A 21,948-nucleotide genomic window follows, 5' to 3' on the forward strand; every position below is an offset into this window, starting at 1 on the left:
TGTGTGTATGGGGTGGGGTGGTTTTAGTTTAGACTTTTTCCTCCCCGGAGAGGGGTGGGGGTACTTGAAATTTTCGGTGGCGGGGGTAGAATTTTCGGGGAGGGGCGGGCACTGGAAAAAGTATATAATTATATTTCGTTGAATGGGACGGTAGACATGTTTTTTTTTGGGGGGGGGGGGGGGGGGAGTGTGTGTGTGGGGGGGGGGGGTGTGTATGGGGGTGGTGTGTGTGGGGGGTGGGGTGGTTTTAGTTTAGACTTTTTCCTCCCCGGAGAGGGGTGGGGGTACTTGAAATTTTCGGTGGCGGGGGTAGAATTTTCGGGGAGGGGGCGGGCACTGGAAAAAGTATATAATTATATTTCGTTGAATGGGACGGTAGACATGTTTTTTTTGGGGGGGTGCGGGGGGGGGGGGTGGTGTGTGTGGGGGGTGGGGGGTGGTGTGTGTGGTGGGTGGGGTGGTTTTAGTTTAGACTTTTTCCTCCCCGGAGAGGGGTGGAGGTACTTGAAATTTTCGGTGGCGGGGGTAGAATTTTCGGGGAGGGGGCGGGCACTGGAAAAAGTATATAATTATATTTCGTTGAATGGGACGGTAGACATGTTTTTTTTTGGGGGGGTGGGGGTGGGGGTGGTGTGTGTGGGGGGTGCGGGGATGTGGTGTGTGTGGGGGGTGGGGGGTGGTGTGTGTGGTGGGTGGGGTGGTTTTAGTTTAGACTTTTTCCTCCCCGGAGAGGGGTGGAGGTACTTGAAATTTTCGGTGGCGGGGGTAGAATTTTCGGGGAGGGGGCGGGCACTGGAAAAAGTATATAATTATATTTCGTTGAATGGGACGGTAGACATGTTTTTTTTGGGGGGGTGCGGGGGGGGGGGGGGGGGTGGTGTGTGTGGGGGGTGGGGGGTGGTGTGTGTGGTGGGTGGGGTGGTTTTAGTTTAGACTTTTTCCTCCCCGGAGAGGGGTGGAGGTACTTGAAATTTTCGGTGGCGGGGGTAGAATTTTCGGGGAGGGGGCGGGCACTGGAAAAAGTATATAATTATATTTCGTTGAATGGGACGGTAGACATGTTTTTTTTGGGGGGGGTGGGGGTGGGGGTGGTGTGTGTGGGGGGTGCGGGGATGTGGTGTGTGTGGGGGGTGGGGGGTGGTGTGTGTGGTGGGTGGGGTGGTTTTAGTTTAGACTTTTTCCTCCCCGGAGAGGGGTGGAGGTACTTGAAATTTTCGGTGGCGGGGGTAGAATTTTCGGGGAGGGGGCGGGCACTGGAAAAAGTATATAATTATATTTCGTTGAATGGGACGGTAGACATGTTTTTTTTTTGGGGGGGTGGTGTGTGTGTGGGGGGGGGGGGGGTGGGGTGGTTTTAGTTTAGAGAAAAGAGACAGCACTATCAGCCTAGCGCCCGTAGTATCCTTCCTCAACGGGCCATTTTTCTCGTATATATATATTTGTACTTATGTATTTATGTGTAAATGTATATATATAAATATATATATTTATATATATATATATATATATATATATATATACATATATATATATATATATATATATATATATATATAGTTCATTTGTCCTGCCGGTTATCAAAAAAGGTTATGGGTTGGTTCAATATTTACTAAAGTTTACTGACGAGATCTCGTGTTTTAGAAACAAACTTGTTTTAGTTTTTTAGTTTTTTTACTCTAACCCTTACCTTAGCCCTGCCTTACCTAATCATACGTTAACGGAAACCATAAACAATGTTTGTCTTAAATCTATTCGTTGCATCAGTTTAATATTAAAATGTTTGGTAGTTATGTTTGAAGAATAATTTTTAAAAAACAAAATTATTTTATTTTCATTACAATATTTTTGAGCTTTCTGGTGTACCTTTTCATTGACTAACACAAATGTCTGTCTTTAAAATTATCCATGTGTAGGCCTTGCAGAAAGCCAAGTTAGGGCACGGACTTTCCAACTCACACATGGCATTAGAGAGGATACTGAAGCATGATATGTTCGGTACCAAAGCAGGGGGAAGGGCCGATGCACAGGACTACGTTGTTTTCCTTACCGATGGACATTCTACACAACACGAGAAAAGTAACTCACGCAAAAACACGCTTTTTTCTTGCTTTAAAAATGTAGCTGTTGTGAAAATTCTTCATTAGAGTCAGCGATATATCGGGCATATGAAGTAGAGTTAATTTTGTTTCTTGACCTCGGCATATGAAGGGATAATGTGTTCAGCATTATTCCCTTCAGTCTAGGGTTTCCCATGTATCAGTAGTAAATAGTTTTAAATTGAACCAAAAGTAGGAGTCGAGTGGTCGGGTCGGTAAAGCTCATGGTTGCTAAACCGAAAAATCTCGAATTCGAATCCTCGGACAGATGAGCTTGTTAGCTGGGGACAGACACTCTTCTAGGAGAGATAACTCCAAAATCAAACAACTGCTGCCTTATAGTTTGTTCTTGGTCGGACAAAGGCTATGGAAGCAAATCCAAAACGAAAAGAAGGTTGAAATCGGAGTCAATGGCCTCTATGGGGTATAACCAGTTGACACGTATACTTAATTGTGTTGAAGAAGACGAATAAGAACAAAAATTAGAGTGTATTGATATATCACTTCACGACTGCCAAACCAAAAGTTTAGGGTTGTTCAGATTCCAGGCTCAAGACAGGGTCCACTCAGCTTTTATGGGTACCTGGCTCACGTTACTGAAATTAAGACGGTAGAGCATTTGATGTGCATACTAACAGTTGAACTCTACTTCATCTTCTCCATGTCTCTTTGGGCATGAACGGGAAGAAAATATTATGATGATTTTTATATATTTAGTTACATTTGTAAATAAGTAAGTTTGTGTGTTTGACGTCATTATGATTCCAAGTACTTTCGGGTACTATTAGTTTTGCGAGAGAAAAATTTACATATGGTACTCTTAAGTTTATTTTTATTAATACCTTTTGTTTTAATTGTGACTACGTTATCTTGTAAAAAAAAATATTTTTTGAATACTTTTATTTGCAATTTAACTACATCAACATCACCATATTTTACATATTTTCGACCATCTGTCTTTTTGGCTGTGTTTTAGTAAATTCGTTGTAAAAATATTATAACTGTTTATTATAACCATTAAATTCAGAGCAAAGTTAGGTATTTTACGGTTCTAAGCTAATAGAATATGAAAGTTTAATAACAAGACAAAGTTAATATAACCTATAGATTAACGAATATCTGGGTATAATTTTTTAATAATTTTATATAAGTTTTATATAATTTTCTACGTATTCGTAGAGGGCTAAACGTATATATTCTCCTCCAAAAACCATAGCTAGGGAAGCTGTAGAAAAGATGAAGAAAGCTGGAACCAGGCTCGTGTTCGTGGGTATCGGATACGATATTTCCTACGAGCTTTTGGAAACTCTAACCCACAGGCCAGGGGACATAATTTTGTTGAATAGTGTCAAGGACAATGCCTGGTTTCCACAGAAATTCTTAGCTAGCAATCTCTGTACAGGTAGAATTTCTTGTGTGTGTTTTCTTTTTGCGCGGGCGTTTTTTTTTTTTTTTTTTTTTTAATTTTTTTTAATATATACATATAGGGCTACATCCATATATATATATATATATATATATATATATATATATATATATATATATATATATATATATATATATATATATATATATATATATATATATATATATATATATATATATATATCATACATGTATACATACACACATACACATGTATATGTATTTATATTTATTTATAAATGTATAAATATATGATTTGTATGTATAGACACATTATGTGTATATGTATAAATGTATATAAAGAGTTGGTGGGTATTGTTGATGTCAGTTGTGTATGTTAATTTGTTGTGAGTTTGGTACGTAAAAAGTGTGATTTGTACGTAGGATGTGTGTTTTGTAAGTAGGTAGTGTGTTTTGTAAGCTAGTTTTGTGATTGGTAGTAGGTGGTGGTGTGTTTTGTACGTTCGTCGTGTGCTTTGTAAGTAGGTTGTGTGATTTGTACGTACGTTTTGTATTTTGTACCTAAGCTGTGTTTATTAGAGGAGGTTGTGTCTTTTGTACGTAGATTATATATTTTGACTGTCTGATTTTCACGTAGATTGTGTATTTTGACTGTATGTTTCGTACGTAGATTGTGTATTTTGACTGTTTTGTACATCGATTGTTTAATTTGACTGTGTGTTTTGTACGTGTCTTTGTGTTTCGTGCGTAGATTTTGTGTCTTTTCTTAATAAAACTTGATGGTTTTGTTTGTTAACTTGGTTCGTCTTTGTAAGTCAAGTTTGTGTTTTTTGGTAGCCCACCTTAGTTGTGTGTGTCTTAGGTGTAAAAAACATAACGGTTCACGTATGTTAAGACATCTGTTACATTTAAGCTATGTATGTGACAATTTTGTAAAAAAAAATGTTACTTTGTATACTGGTTTTTATGTGTAAACTTTCTGTATTTTAAATTTATATTTAGTACTTTCATTGTATGTAAACTGTATGTATTATTAAATGTAAACTTGGTGAGTCTTTTGCATGAGGACATAGTTGCTTTTTTTTTTTTTAGAAATGCTTTTTCTGATATATCAAGGTTCAAAATAATTTTTATAAAGTACATTTTAAAGGCAGTTTTTATTTTGAATAAATAGTTGTTTTTTTTAATTGTTAATTAATATACATTTAAATATATGTAAGAAAAATATTGTGCTTTTTTTTACACAGTATCTAAAAAGAAAAAGAAGTCTTAAAGGTACTATTTATGTTTTCTTTTTTTTGTTTATTTGAATTTCATTAAGGAGTGAAGTTACTTATTGAATAGTCGACTTTTAAGTTGTAGTTACATTAGAATAATGTAAATATAGAAAAAATATATGTGTTCATGATTTTTTATTTTGTTTTTAACATTAGGTCGAGATGGATGTTCTTCTTTGAAAGAAACATTTACATCGGAAATTACTTTGTATTTGAAAATATTTAGAACAATATGTCATCACCGCTTAATAAAAATAAGTGCAAAACTGTATTGGAATTGAATTTATTTTTAAACACACACACACATATATATATACATATATATATATACATATATATATATACATATATATATATATATATATATATATATATATATATATATATATATATATATATATATATATATATATATATATATATATACATATATATATATGAGAATATGTAAGTGCGAATAAAAATAAGAGAGATGAGAACTGATAAAAATGAAACGTTTTCAGATTTTTAAAATAAAATACGTAAAAATCTTTTAAATAACAAGATGTTATATAATTATGCACTTAAAAAAGAAAATACATCATTTTCTTTATATATAAAAATGAACTACTATTGAAATACCTAAATCTAAAAGCCAACCATGCTTTTATTTCTAATTATTTCAATAGCGGTTGGTTATATTTAAAGAAAAAAATGAGCCTATGACAGTGCTAATAAGAAGGAGGAAGTGGCGCTGGGTGGGTCACATACTGCGAAAGGCTCGCCCAAATGTTACACGCCAAGCGCTTGAGTGGAACCCCCAGGGAAAGCGGAAGAGAGGGCGCCCAAGACAGACCTGGAGGCGGAGTCTTCTTAAAGAGCTGAAGCCAACAGGGATGTCTTGGGAGATGTCAAAATTAATAGCCGGGGATTGGATGACATTGAAGGAAATGGTGGAGGCCCTATATTCCATAGGCGCAACGACTAAGTCAAGTAAGTCAAATTGAAATCTGCGTGCTTCAGTTGTAATATTTTTGTATTTCCACACGACCAAGTTCATTATAAACTGTCGCAATTCAGAAAACAGAGGAACAGGAATGTTAAAGCAAGCTAATGAGGATGGATTGAGTTAGACATGGGAAAAGAAAATGTCAGCATCGCGAGGAAACCGTGGGCAAGGGATCAGAACAATGGTGGAGGACTGTTGAGAAGCGAAAGCTGTTGGGCTTGCATTGGCTGAACGAAAGAGTTGCCTTTACCAGTGACGTCGCTAAGTCGGGTGTCATCCGGTGCCAGAGGCGTAGCGAGGGGGGGGGGGGCGGGGGGGGCGGACCGCACCGGGTGACACCATTTAGGGGTATGACACCAAGGCAAAAAATAGCAAAATATATAGAGAAAAACTTGAAGGGGGGAGGTTGCAAATCGAAAGTTTGAGGGGGGGGGGGGATGCAAATCGAAAAGTTGAAAGTCTGTCCCCGGGAAGGGTCGCTACGCCTCTGGGGGGGGGGGGGGGGGGTGACACCATTAAGTGCCGCACCGAGTGACACCCGACCTCGCTACGCCACTGCCCGGTGCGACACCTAATGGTGTCACCCCCAAACCCCCCCCCCCCCCCCCCCGAAAGAAAAAAATTATATAGTTTATGATGTGTTCATTACCTTATAGTTAATGACGTTTTATTTACTAATAGTTAAAAAACATTATAACAGCCGATGTATATATCGTAACAAGTCTGAAGGTCTAAAGATTCTTTTTTATCTAGTAATCCATTGGGCAGATGAAGTAGAGCTCATTTGTTTCTTGACTTTAGCATATGACGGTTTTATATGGTCAGCACTATGTCCAGCCGCCTTTATTTTCCCTATCGTGAGTCAGGTACCCATTACAGCTGTGTACTCGAGTACGTTCCACTGACATGAACCCGGATTTTGGGTTAGCAGTTTAGCGCTCTGACACTAGGCCACGTCGTAACAGCCTAGCCTTTTAAAGAAAAGTTAATCTGTTGCAGTTTCTTGAATGTGTATAGTTTTGTTTTATCACTTTGAAAACATGACTAGATTTAAGTTGGTTTCGTAGAATTGTAAACATTACTAGCTTATCAATAGGCAGGTTTTTTTATTCACTAGTTATCTCTGAGACAGAAAAATAATGCAGGTTGTTTGTGTAATGAAATGAAATTTTAAGGGGTGATTGCATTAACTAGACGTCTCGACAGATACTTTATAAGTAAAACACATACATCTATTAAGTAAACAAACATATACTTTGTAATTAAAACAAACATACACTGTAAATGTAAAACAATAAGGCGAAACAGTTACTTAAAATGATATTTTTATTTTTCTTGGATATATATCTTTTTTTTTATTAGTGTAAGTAAAGAAGAATACCTTTTACTGCGCACTGCTTCTTACTGCTCACTATAAAAAAATTTTCAAAATTTGCATTACAAATATGCAGAAAAAAATTGTAATAAAGCTTGTAATAAATTATCACTATGTGCGAGTAATGACAAATATAATCAGGATTTGTGTGAGCATCATTTTTTTTTGTTTGATAAATTAAAGCTTCCATACTGGTATAGAAAGCGGACGTGTGTTAGGTAACTTTTAATTTTCTTTCATATGTTATTTTAGTGATTGGTGTGTCGCTGTGAATGATCCGTTTTCTTGTTAATGCGAGCTATTGTGTAGTACCGGATCGGATTCCTATTAATTTTTATTCATATTTTATTAAACCAAACTTCATGTATCAGAACATTTAGTTTAAAACATTATGTAAAAATCCGTTTAGAACTCAACAAGCAAAAAAAAAAAAAAAAAAAAAAAGAACATCGTGTAGGGGGTAACAAAAATTGTTTCAAAATTCAGATGGGGTGCGAGGCTTTCTGATCTTTTTAGGACAATGAAGTAATTAAGTATAGAAGGTATACGTAGAGATGTGGAGTGGACGAACACACCTGATAAACAACAAATGTCCACTTTTTGAAACGTTTGAGTTAGCGCCATGTGCACGTAGTACTGGTGTATATTTATCAGGTATAACAATATGAAAGCGTTAAATCAGTAACGTAGCGAGGGGAAATGGGGGGGTGGGGGGGCGGCGCGGGGGGGGGGACGTATGTCCCCGGGCGCCGACCTTAGGGGGCGCAAAATGGGTTGGAAAAATAAAAATGAAATCTTGAGGTGGGTGCAAATCGAAAGTTTGAGGGGGGGGGTGCAAATCGAAATCTTGAGGGGGGGATCAAATCGAAAGTTTGAGGGGGGGGGGTTGAAAATCGAAAGTTTGAGGGGGGGTGCAAATCGAAATCTTGAGGGGGGGATCAAATCGAAAGTTTGAGGGGGGGGGTTGAAAATCGAAAGTTTGTCCCCGGGCGCCTCTACGTTAAATCCCCTCCTCGTACATACCCCGTTAGAATGACCTCGCACATACCCCGTTATCATGACCTCGTACATACCACGTTAGCCTGACCTTGTACATACCCCGTTAGCATGACCTCGTAGATACCCCATTAGCCTGACCTTGTACATACCCCGTTAGCATGACCTAGTACATACCCCGTTAGCATGACCTCGTACATACCCCGTTAGCATGACCTAGTACATACCCCGTTAGCATGACCTCGTACATACCCCGTTAGCATGACCTAGTACATACCCCGTTAGCATGACCTCGTACATACACCATTAGCATGACTACATACCCCATTAGCATGACCTCGTACTTACCCCGTTAGCATGACTACATACCCCGTTATCATGACCTCGTACATACACCGTTAGCATGATCTCGTACATAACCCTTAGCATGACCTCGTACATACCCCGTTCGCATGACTACATACCCCGTTAGCCTGACCTAGTACATACCCCGTTAGCATGACCTCATACATACCCCATTAGAATGACCTCGTATATACCCCTTAGCATGATCTCGTACATACCCCGTTAGCATGACCTCGTACATACCCCGTTAGCATGACCTCGTAAATACCCCGTTAACATGACTACATACCCCGTTAGCATGACTACATACCCCGTTAGCATGACCTCGTACATACCCCATTAGCATGACCTCGTGCATACCCCGTTAGCATGACTACATACCCCGTTAGCATGAATATATACCCCATTAGCATGACTACATACCCCGCTAGCATGACTACATACCCCGTTAGCATGACTACATACCCCGCTAGCATGACCTCGTACATACCCCGTTAGCATGAGCTTGTACATACCCCATTAGGATGACCTCGTAGATACCCCATTAACATGACTACATACCCCGTTAGCATCACCTCGTACATACCCCATTAACATGACCTCGTACATACCCCGTTATCATGACTACATACCCCATTAGCATGACTACATACCCCGTTATCATGACCTCGTACATACCCCGTTAGCATGACCTCGTATATACTCCGTTAACATGACCTCGTACATACCCCGTTATCATGACTACATACCCCGTTAGCATGACCTCGTATATACCCCGTTAGCATGACCTTGTACATACTCCGTTATCATGACCTCGTACATACCCCGTTATCATGACCTCGTACATACCCCATTAACATGACTAAATACCCCGTTAGCATGACTACATACCCCATTAGCATGACTACATACCCCGTTATCATGACCTCGTACATACCCCGTTAACAAACCTCGTACATACCCCGTTATCATGACTACATACCCCGTTAGCATGAACTTGTATATACCCCGTTATCATGACTACATACCCCGTTAGCATGACCTCGTATATACCCCGTTATCATGACTACATACCCCGTTAGCATGACCTGGTACATACCCCATTAGCATGACCTGGTACATACCCCATTAGCATGACCTCGTACATACTCCGTTAGCATGACTACATACCCCGTTAGCATGACCTGGTACATACCCCATTAGCATGACCTCGTACATACTCCGTTAGCATGACTACATACCCCGTTATCATGACTACATACCCCGTTAGCATGACCTCGTATATACCCCGTTAACATGACCTCGTACATACCCCGTTATCATGACTACATACCCCGTTAGCATGACCTCATACATACCCCATTAACATGACAAAGTCTCTTTGCCACTGCGTCGCCCGTGTACCTCAGGTCGTCAAAGTTCTCTGTCCACACGAAGTCCTCCGGTTCTGAGGAGGCTAACAACAGCTTATCCAGCCTTACGCCTGTGCCGAACCCCACTGTTACGATCTTCACTTTCTTTTTTTTAAGTTTGCTGAAAAGTTTCAGCGCTAGTGGAGGAAATATAATATTTTAACCGCTGCTTAATTAAAAGCATACAATTAATCACCGCGGATCAGTGGGGAAATTTTAATTAGAAATTACTGAAAAGGTTTGGAACGTCGTGGTTAAATGGCAGAGTATACGACTGCTGAAAGTCTCGAATTCGGGTTCAAGTCTGTAAATGTCCTCGAGGCCACCCAGCTCTAATAAGTACCGAACTCACATTTGGGTATACTAATCTTACTGACAACACTATCCATTCAAATAACGAGGTCACAAAAAAAAGTTAACTCTACTTTACATGCCTCATAGACCGTCATTTTGGAAAAGGACATTTGCTTACTATTAAAAAGCGGCTGATATTAGCATTACTGTTTGAACGTGGTTTTAAATTAAACGTATATCTATTTGAAATACAAGTCGATAACTTAAGGAAAGCAGAGGGAATTTGTAATAACCAGTGAGACTCCTTATATTTATAAATATATTTTAAACAGATATCACTTATATATATATATATATATATATATATATATATATATATATATATATATATATATATATATATATATATATACATATATATATATATATATATATATATATATATATATATATATATATATATATATATATATATATTGTCAATTGTAGTTAAACAGCTAGACACTAGAGTAGCTCTTGATAAATCTTAGGTAAGAATTTAGTAATCTTTTTCAAAGAGTTTATCGTTCTGCTTTGGAAGTGTGTAACATTGCATTTGTTAAAATACCGTTTGACCAATTTTTCACCTTTATTTTAACAACCTCTAGATCCTAATGGGAAGCGGTTTTGAATGTTGACATTTAACAGATGGAAAAAGACTTTTAAAATAGAGTGAAAAAAAAGAACCAAACAACGTATTGGATGCATTACTTTCCCTGGAAACTGAAGCGTGCCCGTTGGTGATCCAGACAATGACGTCCTGAGCGTCCGATCGCCCACCGTTCCTTGTCCCGAACAGGTCTTTGTCTATAATTGCCTCTAGCGCTTTGTGGGTGTAGGAGAATGTGTTGTACCGCTTAAGCTCTTTCAGGGTCTAGGGAGATTTTCAATAAACTGGTTAAGATGTGCAAGATTGTTCGGATTGTGAACTGCTAGAAGTATCCATGTTTATTTGTCACATATAACAAAAGGATAAATACTTATGTATGGTAATCGCGATATACTAGTTTTATACACCCGGCACCTGTTAATCTTAAACAGCTTTGTATATTAATATATACATTATATATATATATATATATATATATATATATATATATATATATATATATATATATATATATATATATATATATATATATATATATTTATATATATATATATATATAAATATATATGTATATATATATATATTTATATATATATATATATATATATATATATATATATATATATATATATATATATATTATAAGTATATGTAATATCATGACAGTAATTGTTTTAATAAATGGAACACACACACATATATGTGTGTGTGTGTGTGCGTGCGTGTGTGCGTGCGTGTGTGTGTATGTGTGTGTGTGTGTATACTCCATTTATACATACAATTACTGCCAAGATCCGTACAATGAACCGACTGAAATCAAAATCACCGTCAGCAGTTTCTCATTATCGGAGTACTTCCCCAGTTTGATTGCCTTGTGAGCTTTGAAGCTGTAGGTCACAGCACCGAAATGTGTTCCTTTACTGCCGAGGGGAAACCGTTTGGTGATGTCCCTAAGGAAGTGTATTTGACCGTCCAAGTCGATGCAGGGAGCGAGTGACGTGTCCAGCAGGAAAATGATGTCCATCTTAGTTTTGCTCGGGCAGACGTTAACTCTATCCGAAGAACCGGCTGGGTGGAATGAATTGGGTAAAATCTGTTTGAAATTATGTCGTTGGTTTGTTCTTAATTTAATTTGATTTGATTTGATTTAACATTTATTACTCCCGAGATTTATTACAACTAGGGGAGGTTGAAATTAAATAAATACTTCGACTTCTATACAGTATTTTTAGGAATTTACATTTAAACCTACAAAATTCTAAAGAAACGAATCTAATTTTTTGTTTACATGAAAATAATTAAAAAATTAATTTTATTAAAATTAAAAATAATTAAAAAATATTTTTTTTTAAATTTTATTCCAACTCTTTATTTTAAAACTTACGAAAGTTTTTAAAATAATCGTACCAAAAATTTTCTGACGTATATAGCTTTCAAAGTTAGGCAACCAAACAGACGATTCAAGCTGAAGTAAATCACCAGGGGAAGAATGCCAGCTTTCGCTAAGATCTGCATCTCCAAGACCGACTACAAAAACCTTAATACCTGCTTCCTTCCAAGCGGAGATTTCTTTGACTATTTAAAACAACATGATGATTCAATACAATAGGTGTTTTCGATAGTTTATTGTGATAATATGTTTATATATATATATATATATATATATATATATATATATATATATATATATATATATATATATATATATATATATATATATGATATTTTTATTTATAGAACATTTGTATATATATATGTATATAATGGATATATAGAGAACGGGTATAGTTAAATAAATATATCAATGTATGCATATATATATATATATATATATATATACTAGCTGCATCCCGTGCTCCGCCACGGTAAATCTTTTTAAAATATACCAACTTTGGAACAGAACAAAACAAACGAAAACACAACACAAACACAAACAAAACACAACCACAACACAACCACATTACAACCACAACACAATCACAACACAACCACAACACAACCACAAAGCAACCACAACACAACCACAACCATAACACAACCACAACACAACCACAACACACGGTAAATCTTTTTTAAATGTACCAAGTTGGGAACAGAACAAAACTAAATACAACACAAACGAACGCAAAGAAAAAACAAAAACGAAAAAACAAACACAACACTCAACATAAACTCAATTTAAATGTAATCATAAAGGCATATTGCTCACAGTCTATCCCGTAGCGCCAAATCGCGCCCTTTCCGAGCGCCGGCGGAAAATTTCGATTTACACCCTCCCCCCCCCCCCCCCCTCTTGCTACGCCTCTGTTATAAAACCCCTAGCTTTTCCGCAAATAAATTAAAGGCAGTATTTAGAATAGCCGTGTTTTACCGACCATATTGCACTTTATAAATTCATGCATTTTTTTCAGTACTTTTAAAAATTTACAATAAAGTTTCATGACTAAAACCATTGCGCACCTAATGAACGTGATGACATAATATAGTAATGGAGAATAGTTGATCAAAAATTATAATTAGTAAACAGTACATTCAGTGAATAAAATAAATAAACGATAGCCTTTTATCAATCAATGCTAATAATAATATTCCAACAATAATGTACTCTTACACGTCTGCATAATTTGCATTCACATTTTGCTAATTATATTATTCCAACAATTATTCCGTCTTGCAGATTTTGCATTCACATTTTTAGCGTGAGTTCAATTTATCTTTGAATTACCTCCATTGGCAAAATTACTAAGCAGTTTAATTAGATTTTTCTACCGTACTGTTATTATGTTATTAATATGTATCCACTTTTTCTGGGAATATTAACGAAAACTATATTTGACATTGATCCTTTTAATATGTTTTAGCAATGTGCGTGTATTTAATATTCTCTTTACGTTATGCAAAATTGTACAAACAGTGGAAATTATAAAATAGCTCTATGCCGTTATATAAACAAACCCTACTCTATTATTTATAATAAGACACTGCGGTGCACTGAAAAGCACAGCATGGTGCGAATGTTTACTTTTATGGTTCCAAAATCTATAGCGATGACGGACGGACGGACGGAAGGAAGGAAGGAAGGACAGACACAGCCCGCTTATATTATAGATATATATATATATATATATATATATATATATATATATATATATATATATATATATATATATATATATATATATTATATATATATATATATATGCATACATTGATATATTTATTTAATTATACCAGTTTTCTATATATCCATTATATATATAATATATGGGCCATTTCCTTTATATATATATATATATATATATATATATATATATATATATATATATATATATATATATATATATATATATATATATATATATATATTAAATATATTATATTTCTATTGGTATATATATATATATATATATATATATATATATATATATATATATATATATATATATATATATATATATATCAGTCACATAGAAATGTACTAGCATAATACATATATATGTATTATTCTATTAGAGCACCCGGTACCATGTTCTTTGTGTACGCGTCGCATTGGATTGGATATTCGATGCATCGAATCTTCCAAAACAAAAACCGTGATTCACTTAATCTGAATCTGAATCATAATAATCATGAGACCGTTTCTATTTATCGGGCTCTTCAAATAAATAATACAGAAACAAATTATTAATCCGAGCGTGAAAAATAGCAACGATTTAGACTTGTTCTCGTGCCTTCCCTCTGTCCATTTTCTGGATGAGAACATTAAAACAAAACAAAAATGACTAAAGTTCATTAAGTTCCAAACATCTTTAAAACTGTAGCCGAAAGTTAATAATAAGTTTGTTATGCATCAAGCATTGCAAAAGACAAAAATTAACATTTTTACACGGCCATTTTTATTTTAAAGCTAAAACCTCACCCCTAACCTAAGTTCAAAATTCAATTCGGCTTAGTTCTTACACGCTATCTCTATATAAGTATATATATATATATATATATATATATATATATATATATATATATATAGAGAGAGAGAGAGAGAGAGAGAGAGAGAGAGAGAGAGAGAGATATTTAAAATACGTTGATTAATCTACATAATATGGTTTAGAAAGACTGCATAAAACGCGTTCCTGTTTAACATACATATTACCATTATCATAAAATGGGGCTGTTCCATTGGATATGATGGTCATAACACATGGATCAGAAATCTGCGTATCATTTCTCTTTTGACAGTGTCCTTTCAACATTATTGAGTCAACTAATTCTTTGACGTTCTTTATTGATATATATTCATCCTGTTTCGACAGCTGTATGAAGATGAAATATTAATTGTGTTTGAATTGTATCACATACACGATGATTATAATGAGAAAACCTTAAAAAGTCACACAACATAGACGTTTTGTGATGATTTACGATTCTGTCAATGTATTTAACCGGTAATGTTCTTTTGTCGAAGATGCATTTCTCATTTAATCAAATTGTTTATACTGTATACTCTATTTATCTATTTAACGCTGTATGAAATAACTTTGTAATATGTTGTTTATAAGTAAGCAGCGCGTGTGACTGTTACAAACTACAAGATGATGCACTACCGCACTCATCGTTCAAAATGGTTCCATGACAAATGGTCTCAGGATAAATCTTCTCAGACAAAATGTCTCAAAGGCAAATGATCTCATGACAAAATATATCATGACAAATGATATCATGGATAAATGAACTATGGCAAATTTCTCGGACAAAATAATCTTACTACAAAATATTTGTAGTATTTTTGAAAATTTTAGTCGATTGTAACCTTTTTGTATTATATATATATATATATATATATATATATATATATATATATATATATATATATATATATATATATATATATATATATATATATATATATAAATATAATGTATATATTATATATATATATATATATATATATATATATATATATATATATATATATATATATATATATATATATATATATATATATATATATATATATATATATATATAAGGTATTTTTACTCAGTTAATTAAAGTGTAGTAATTTTGAGAAAAGTTTTGTTGCATAGGTTTGTCACATTACATTAAACATTTAAAAATTTCTATTAGAAATATAATGCTACTGCGTAGGTGAGGTTCGATAGACAACCCGAACACATTAGGTGGACGTAGCTAGATCAAAGAGAACCACTCAAAAATGGGACGGCGTGGCCTATTGGTAGAGAGCTAGACTGACAACTCGAAAGTCTCGAGTTCGAATCCGGGTTCAAGTCAGAAGCATGGGACCATGGGGGACACCACCACCACGCCGACCCGCTCATTCCCCCCCCCCCCCACCCTCTCCTGACATGTGCAAGAGACCATATCGTTATCACCCCACCCCCAACAGTCTGATGAGCTGTTATTCACGCCAAATGTTTACAATCGTAGAGCCGGGTTGAATCTTTGTCGTCCGTAAACTGTCGTCATTTAATTTAATACATTAAAGAAAAACTAAGCTTACCCTTTATTTTGTGTATTTGTTAAATTTAGCCATTTATTTTATAATATCTAAAAAGTATTAAGAGAAGTATAAATATTATTACAATCATTTACAAAATGTTTGAAAATCGACACAAATTCTACATACTATAAATATAGTAACTCGATTTTTTTGTCTGAGATCATTTGTCCATGATAACTTATTTCTTGATATATTTTGTCCTGAGGTATTTTGTCATGCGATCGTGTGAGATATTTAGTCGGGAATATTTTATGTGAGATATTTTGTGTGAGATATTTTGTGTGAGATATTTTGTGTGAGATATTTTGTGTGAGATATTTTGTGTGAGATATTTTGTGTGAAATATTTCTTGTGAGATATTTTGTGTGAGTATTTTGTGTGAGATAATTTTCTTGAGATATTTTGCTTGAGATATTTTGTGTTAGATAACTTATCCTGAGATAATTTGTCCTGTCACCTTCGCATTTCTTTTTACTCCAAATGTTTTCTTATTTTATTCGTGTGTTTAATACAAAACGTTTGGAAATCAAAAGATCAATCTCTTGGCAAATTACGATGCTCAACAGAGGCTCTCTTCCATACTATAGTTTTTGTAAACTTTCCCAGAGCCTAAGCTGTCAACTTTCCCATTATGTCGTAGTGACACCGCGATTACAAGTGGTTCATCACTCGTTCGCTCATTTACTCGTTCGCTCATTCACTCGTTCACTCATTCGCTCATTTACTCACTCACTCATTCACTCGTTCACTCATTCACGTATTAACTTATTCGTTCATTCACTCATTCACTCATTGGATCGTTTACTCACTCATTCGTTCACTCGTTCACTCATTCACGTATTAAATCATTCGTTGATTCACTCATTCACTCATTCGATCGTTTACGCATTCACTTATTATAACTTATAACTTTTGGGCAGCGTTATTTGAACCTAATAAAAGTCATACTCACTTTATAAACACTGTCTAATTTGGAAGCTTTCTGCAAGTCAAGCATTATAGCCGATTTTCCGGTAACGACGGCAATTAGAAATTTTATTTTCTCTTTGGCATATTTATCTTCATCCATAAGTTCAATAATAAACCTAAGTGTGTTTAAATCCACGTTCGATGTGAAGTTGGAAGCATCAATGATAAAAACCACATACTTTACATTTGTGTCCTCTTGCTTGTTGTCATTTGCTGTTATGAAATAAACATAACGTATATATACAGAAGTCTCTTTATGGATTGTAGAATTGATATTTTTCAACTTTCTAAATCTATAAACGCAAAAATGTAAAGAAAAGTAAGCGTACTTTATCCAGCTTGTTTGGTCTGAATCATACCTTCTAATCTTCCAATAAGTTTGTTGAAAACGGTTGATAAGTCATCTGGTGATTGTATAATGATGACGTTGTCAGGTGATGAGGCCAGGTCTGTAATCGAATTATCTTTGACGTCTTCTCCTACTCCTATTACAACAATTCCATTTCCTATCTCTTTCCATTCTGTAACCTCGTCACCTGTTTAAAATGTAAAAGCTGCGAAATATCCTTTACAGATTTTAACAGCCCGTTTAAATATTATATAGCCTACATAAAATGTTAGTTACTGCGTCCCATATAGAAATTTTGTTTGCTAGAATATGATTGAGGATTTTGTGTTACTTTACTACAAGTGAAGTTCTTTTATGGATTATCTTGTACAGCGATTGTGTATAGGAGTAATTATTATGCGTGCAAACGATTTGAACATTTGCTTGTTTGCATCGATTTTTATACATCTTTGTATTTTCCAATAGTACGTCGTTACAGCTGCTGTATATAACAGAAATGTATTAACCATTTCATAATAATTTTACCTTAAAATTTTGTGTATAATTCTCTATTTATTTTATACTTCCTTTTGTCTTCTAGTAATTATATGAGAATTTAAAAACTATCATTTTATTTATGTTCCGTTTATGTTATTACGGTATAAATAATTTCGTTTCTTATTAATAGCTAACCCAGCATGTTAAAATTAGTATAGCATATCTAAAATATTAAGTACGGCGCCCTATGTAGAACTTTCATTTGCTAGAATATGATTGAAGAGTATTAGTGACTTTACTACAATAACACGTGAATATTTATTATGGACATTTGTGTGGAGCGATTGTGAATATAAATATTTAGATGAGTGAAATCGATTTGCTTATTTGTTTCCTTGTATAGATTTTTTACAGGTCAACGATATTTCAGATTATACTTCGTGTTTCAGCTGATGTTTATAACATAAATATATTAACTATTTCCTAGTAGTGTTTATGTTAATATTGTGTGTATAATTCTCTTATTTATTAATACTTGCGTGTAATATTTTCTAGTAATTACATCGCAATTTAAAAACAGTCATTTTATTTATGTTCTGTTTAGGGGTCGTCCATAAATGACCTCATGCTTTTTTTTGGCCATTTGTTTACCCCCTTCTCCCTCCTACGTCACACATCATCACAAAAAGTCAGCCCCCTCCCCAAATGACAGCACACTCCACCCCCCCCCCCCCCTAATTTACAATTTATCTTATGTTAGAAATTTTTTGTTTTTTTTCCATCCCTTTAAAATTACCGCTTGTTGACACAGCATTAATAATGAGCGTGCAGGACCCATACGTGGAACCAGCAGGTAAACAATAATACAGTGATGTAATGTTAAAGCTGAAAGGATTACATTATTTTAAAATACTTAATGTAAATGTAGGTATTTCTTGCAGACATGATGACACGCGTGAGAATAACAATATATTGAGTATAAATATGCAAATTATTTAACTGTTAGCCTTATGCCCAGACCTTTACTTTTCCTGGTATAGTTCATTGTAACCTATAAAATGGACTTTATCTCTCACAAAGCAATATAAATGTAATAGATTTTTAATAGTAAAGACTCTCCACTAGAGTATTAAATTGCGTGTTTTACTGTTAGCGAAGAGGATGTTGAAGCATGACAAGAAATACTTTCACACTGACTTAAATCTTAGCAAATATTTAGAAATTTTATTAATAAAACAATTTTTGAAATATAACAAAGGTTACTTTGTTTATCAATAAAACAACATTGTGCAAATTTCGAATCAACAAACGATTAAATAATAATATCAGTAACATGTTATACTTAACCGACCATATCTATATACATTTATATTTCTAATTTTTAGCAAGATCATTAACCGAAGAATTTAAAAAACTACTTACAACAGCATTAATAAGGCAATCCTCAATGAAAAGTTGTGATATTTAAGCTTATTCATTCTCCCATGGAGAATTAAAATGTTCCTTCATTGAATACACAAGGACGGAATTGATTTTTTTCCTGTATGGAATGGGAGTTCCCTTTTCATCAAGGTCTTCCTTTCCTATCCAATCTACACTCTCACCATTAATTTCATTGGCAATTATAATCATTATAATAATGGGCGACTGGTAACATGGAGGAAGAAATCTATCAGTTATTAAGCTGAACTACGAGTTTCTAGGCTTTGAATAACATTTACCATCCATGCATTTAACGATCTGGGTCAAATACTGGCTAGTTCTCACATAAATATCGTACGTACTCTGATCCTTTGAGAACAGAGACGTTTCTATGTATGCTGCCACTGTAGGAAATGTATCCACTGTCAAGTGTGTCCATACTTCTGCCAATGTGTTTCCGACAAATAGAAAATTATTCTTCTCTAAATCTGTGTCTATTGTTACTCCTCTTTCATCCAAATGACTGCCGTAGTGGTCATGGGGTAAAATTAATCCTGCGACCTCATTGCTAAGTGGCACTATTTTCCTTTTAACCCTATTGAATACACTTCTTCCTGGTGCATTGGTAGCAATGAACAAACAATTATAGTTCTGATTGAGAAAGTGGTTATCGTAACTTTAATGACCTTTTGATACCTAGGGTTTTCGTCTGGGCCGCCATCAACCGTCAACACTAGTATTGGTTTAACAATTTGATCCACACCACCATTTGTGGTATCATCAAATTCATGTTAAGTAAGTATTTTATTCCAAATCAGGTTCATGACTAAGCGCTGTGGATGAGGAATGTTTACCAGATCTGATTGATATGTATGTCGGGCCGGAATATCCCACAGCTTCTCGATTTTCCAACGTGTTGGGCTGAATTTTTATCTCGGCATAAGCTGAAGGGATCAGCGTGTGTCCAGCAGCCACAACTCAGTCATGGTCAGGCAAGATCACCCCGTGTTCCATGTGCATGAGCAAAGTACTCGGTTTTTTAGCTGCTGTCAACCCAAGCGGAACGTGGGCCTTGTCATCTTGACTTTTAAAGCATACCTTATTCAAGCTAGCTCTTCTAGATGATGCATTGTTGCCCCTGTAAACAAGCGATCAATGTGATTTGCATGGCAATCGTTTTGCGCTCTTGTCAGTTTTACTGGGACTGTCGATACATGTCGTTTCCCCTCAAGAGAAGAAGTACGTTTCGGCAGCAATCGAAGGTACAGCTCACTTCTACTAATTAGAGACCCATCCTGTTTTAACTGATCAGTTAGCTGATCTAATGTTTTGATAGTCCTGTAGACTTCGTTCTGCCTTCTCTCGTGTGATGCTGATTCATGCAAAGCAATGTATATATTAGTTTCCAATAAAGAAGATTAATCTTCTTCAATCCTTAGCCTATCAGGATTAGATATAACATTTAAAGTGGCGCGTAGCCCCGGATTATCTTCAAACAAAACATACAGTTTTCTTTTCATTTCGAGCTTTCTGAGATCTTATTTGATCAGATATCTACCTCTTTAGTTTTTTCCAAATCACTCCTCCAAATCTGTTTCTTTTCTTTAGCTCCATATTCTGTTCATGCGTTAACATTCCGCGAGTTTGTCGCTCATACAAGCCGACTAGGTCGGAATTCAGAATCTCAATCTCTGATTGTAATGTTATTCGGACTGTAGCGTGCTTAGATGTTGATAGTTTGTTGGTAGAGGGTTTGAAATCACTGACGTCATGAGCATCGTTCACTTTTCATTGGAATTCAGTGACTTATTAGGTGTTTCTTTTTCCAAATCAAAAGATGTTTTCTTATTTGTAGGTGTAGATAAGATGTTTGTTTTACCCAAAACGTCAAAAATTAGCCTTTTTTAGCGGCAGCATATGCTTTTAGCTCCTGCAGCTAGACCTCCACTTTAAAGTGCAGATCTGAATCGCTTTTTAGTTTACTCCACTTTTCAACGACTTCTTCTTGTTTCCATCCATGATATGAGATTATTAGATCTACCTTTCAATTGAAAAGCCTCACACAGACAAAATTGATTCAGCGAGACACGTGCAGACCTATTGGTTGATCGAATAAACACGCATCACAAGCTGAACCTACACGCATTGGCATTTATTCCCACACCTACAAAAATCACGCGATATCGACATTGGAACTGATCAAATGATCAGTTACTTTTCCTCTAGATCGTTGCACTAACATGAGCTACCGGCATGAACACCATGATGTAAGGGAGACAAGGCGTGTCGACAAGGGCAAAAGTCGCAGCGATAAGTGTTGGAACAACGATATATTTCACAATCTTGACAACTTACACAAAAGTATACATTTTGTTATAAGTATCGCAAACAATGT

General features: G+C 35.2%; 2 protein-coding genes across 2 annotated transcripts in view; one reads left to right on the plus strand and one right to left on the minus strand.

Annotated features, from left to right (window-relative positions):
* LOC131933293 (vitrin-like) overlaps positions 1–5,028 on the plus strand; it is a 6,169-nt gene extending 1,141 nt beyond the window's left edge. Inside the window, exons 2-5 of the mRNA XM_059290070.1 lie at positions 1,914–2,076; positions 3,313–3,498; positions 4,730–4,757; positions 4,916–5,028. Coding sequence (XP_059146053.1) covers positions 1,914–2,076; positions 3,313–3,498; positions 4,730–4,755 — 375 coding nt within the window. The 3' untranslated portion in view covers positions 4,756–4,757; positions 4,916–5,028. The remainder of the gene's footprint in view (positions 1–1,913; positions 2,077–3,312; positions 3,499–4,729; positions 4,758–4,915) is intronic.
* A 2,018-nt stretch (positions 5,029–7,046) lies between these two features.
* Positions 7,047–21,167, minus strand: LOC131933296 (collagen alpha-5(VI) chain). Its single transcript, XM_059290074.1, has 11 exons — positions 21,112–21,167; positions 20,556–20,691; positions 19,916–20,204; positions 17,665–17,841; positions 17,289–17,518; positions 14,969–15,128; positions 12,226–12,393; positions 11,645–11,886; positions 10,920–11,082; positions 9,822–10,012; positions 7,047–7,158 (listed from the first exon to the last, which is right to left on the minus strand). Exons 1-11 carry the CDS (start codon positions 21,165–21,167, stop codon positions 7,156–7,158), a joined length of 1,815 nt encoding a protein of 604 aa, XP_059146057.1. The 3' UTR covers positions 7,047–7,155.
* Between the last annotated feature and the right edge of the window lie 781 nt (positions 21,168–21,948).

This window comes from Physella acuta, unplaced genomic scaffold (assembly GCF_028476545.2).
Source record: "Physella acuta isolate Inbredline_101_S28 unplaced genomic scaffold, ASM2847654v3 ptg002443l, whole genome shotgun sequence".
Classification (NCBI taxonomy): Eukaryota; Metazoa; Mollusca; class Gastropoda; family Physidae; genus Physella; species Physella acuta.

What these genes read in the sequence shown, in the direction of transcription:
- LOC131933296 (XM_059290074.1), bottom strand. Translation starts at nt 21,167, where the DNA reads ATGGAGCTAAAGAAAAGAAACAGATTTGGAGGAGTGATTTGGAAAAAA. An exon ending in ATTTGGAAAAAACTAAAGAG is followed by an intron (nt 20,692 to 21,111) that starts GTAGATATCTGA and finishes GCTTGTTTACAG; the next exon opens with GGGCAACAATGCATCATCTA. An exon ending in TCTGTTCTCAAAGGATCAGA is followed by an intron (nt 17,842 to 19,915) that starts GTACGTACGATA and finishes CATTTTAAACAG; the next exon opens with GTGACGAGGTTACAGAATGG.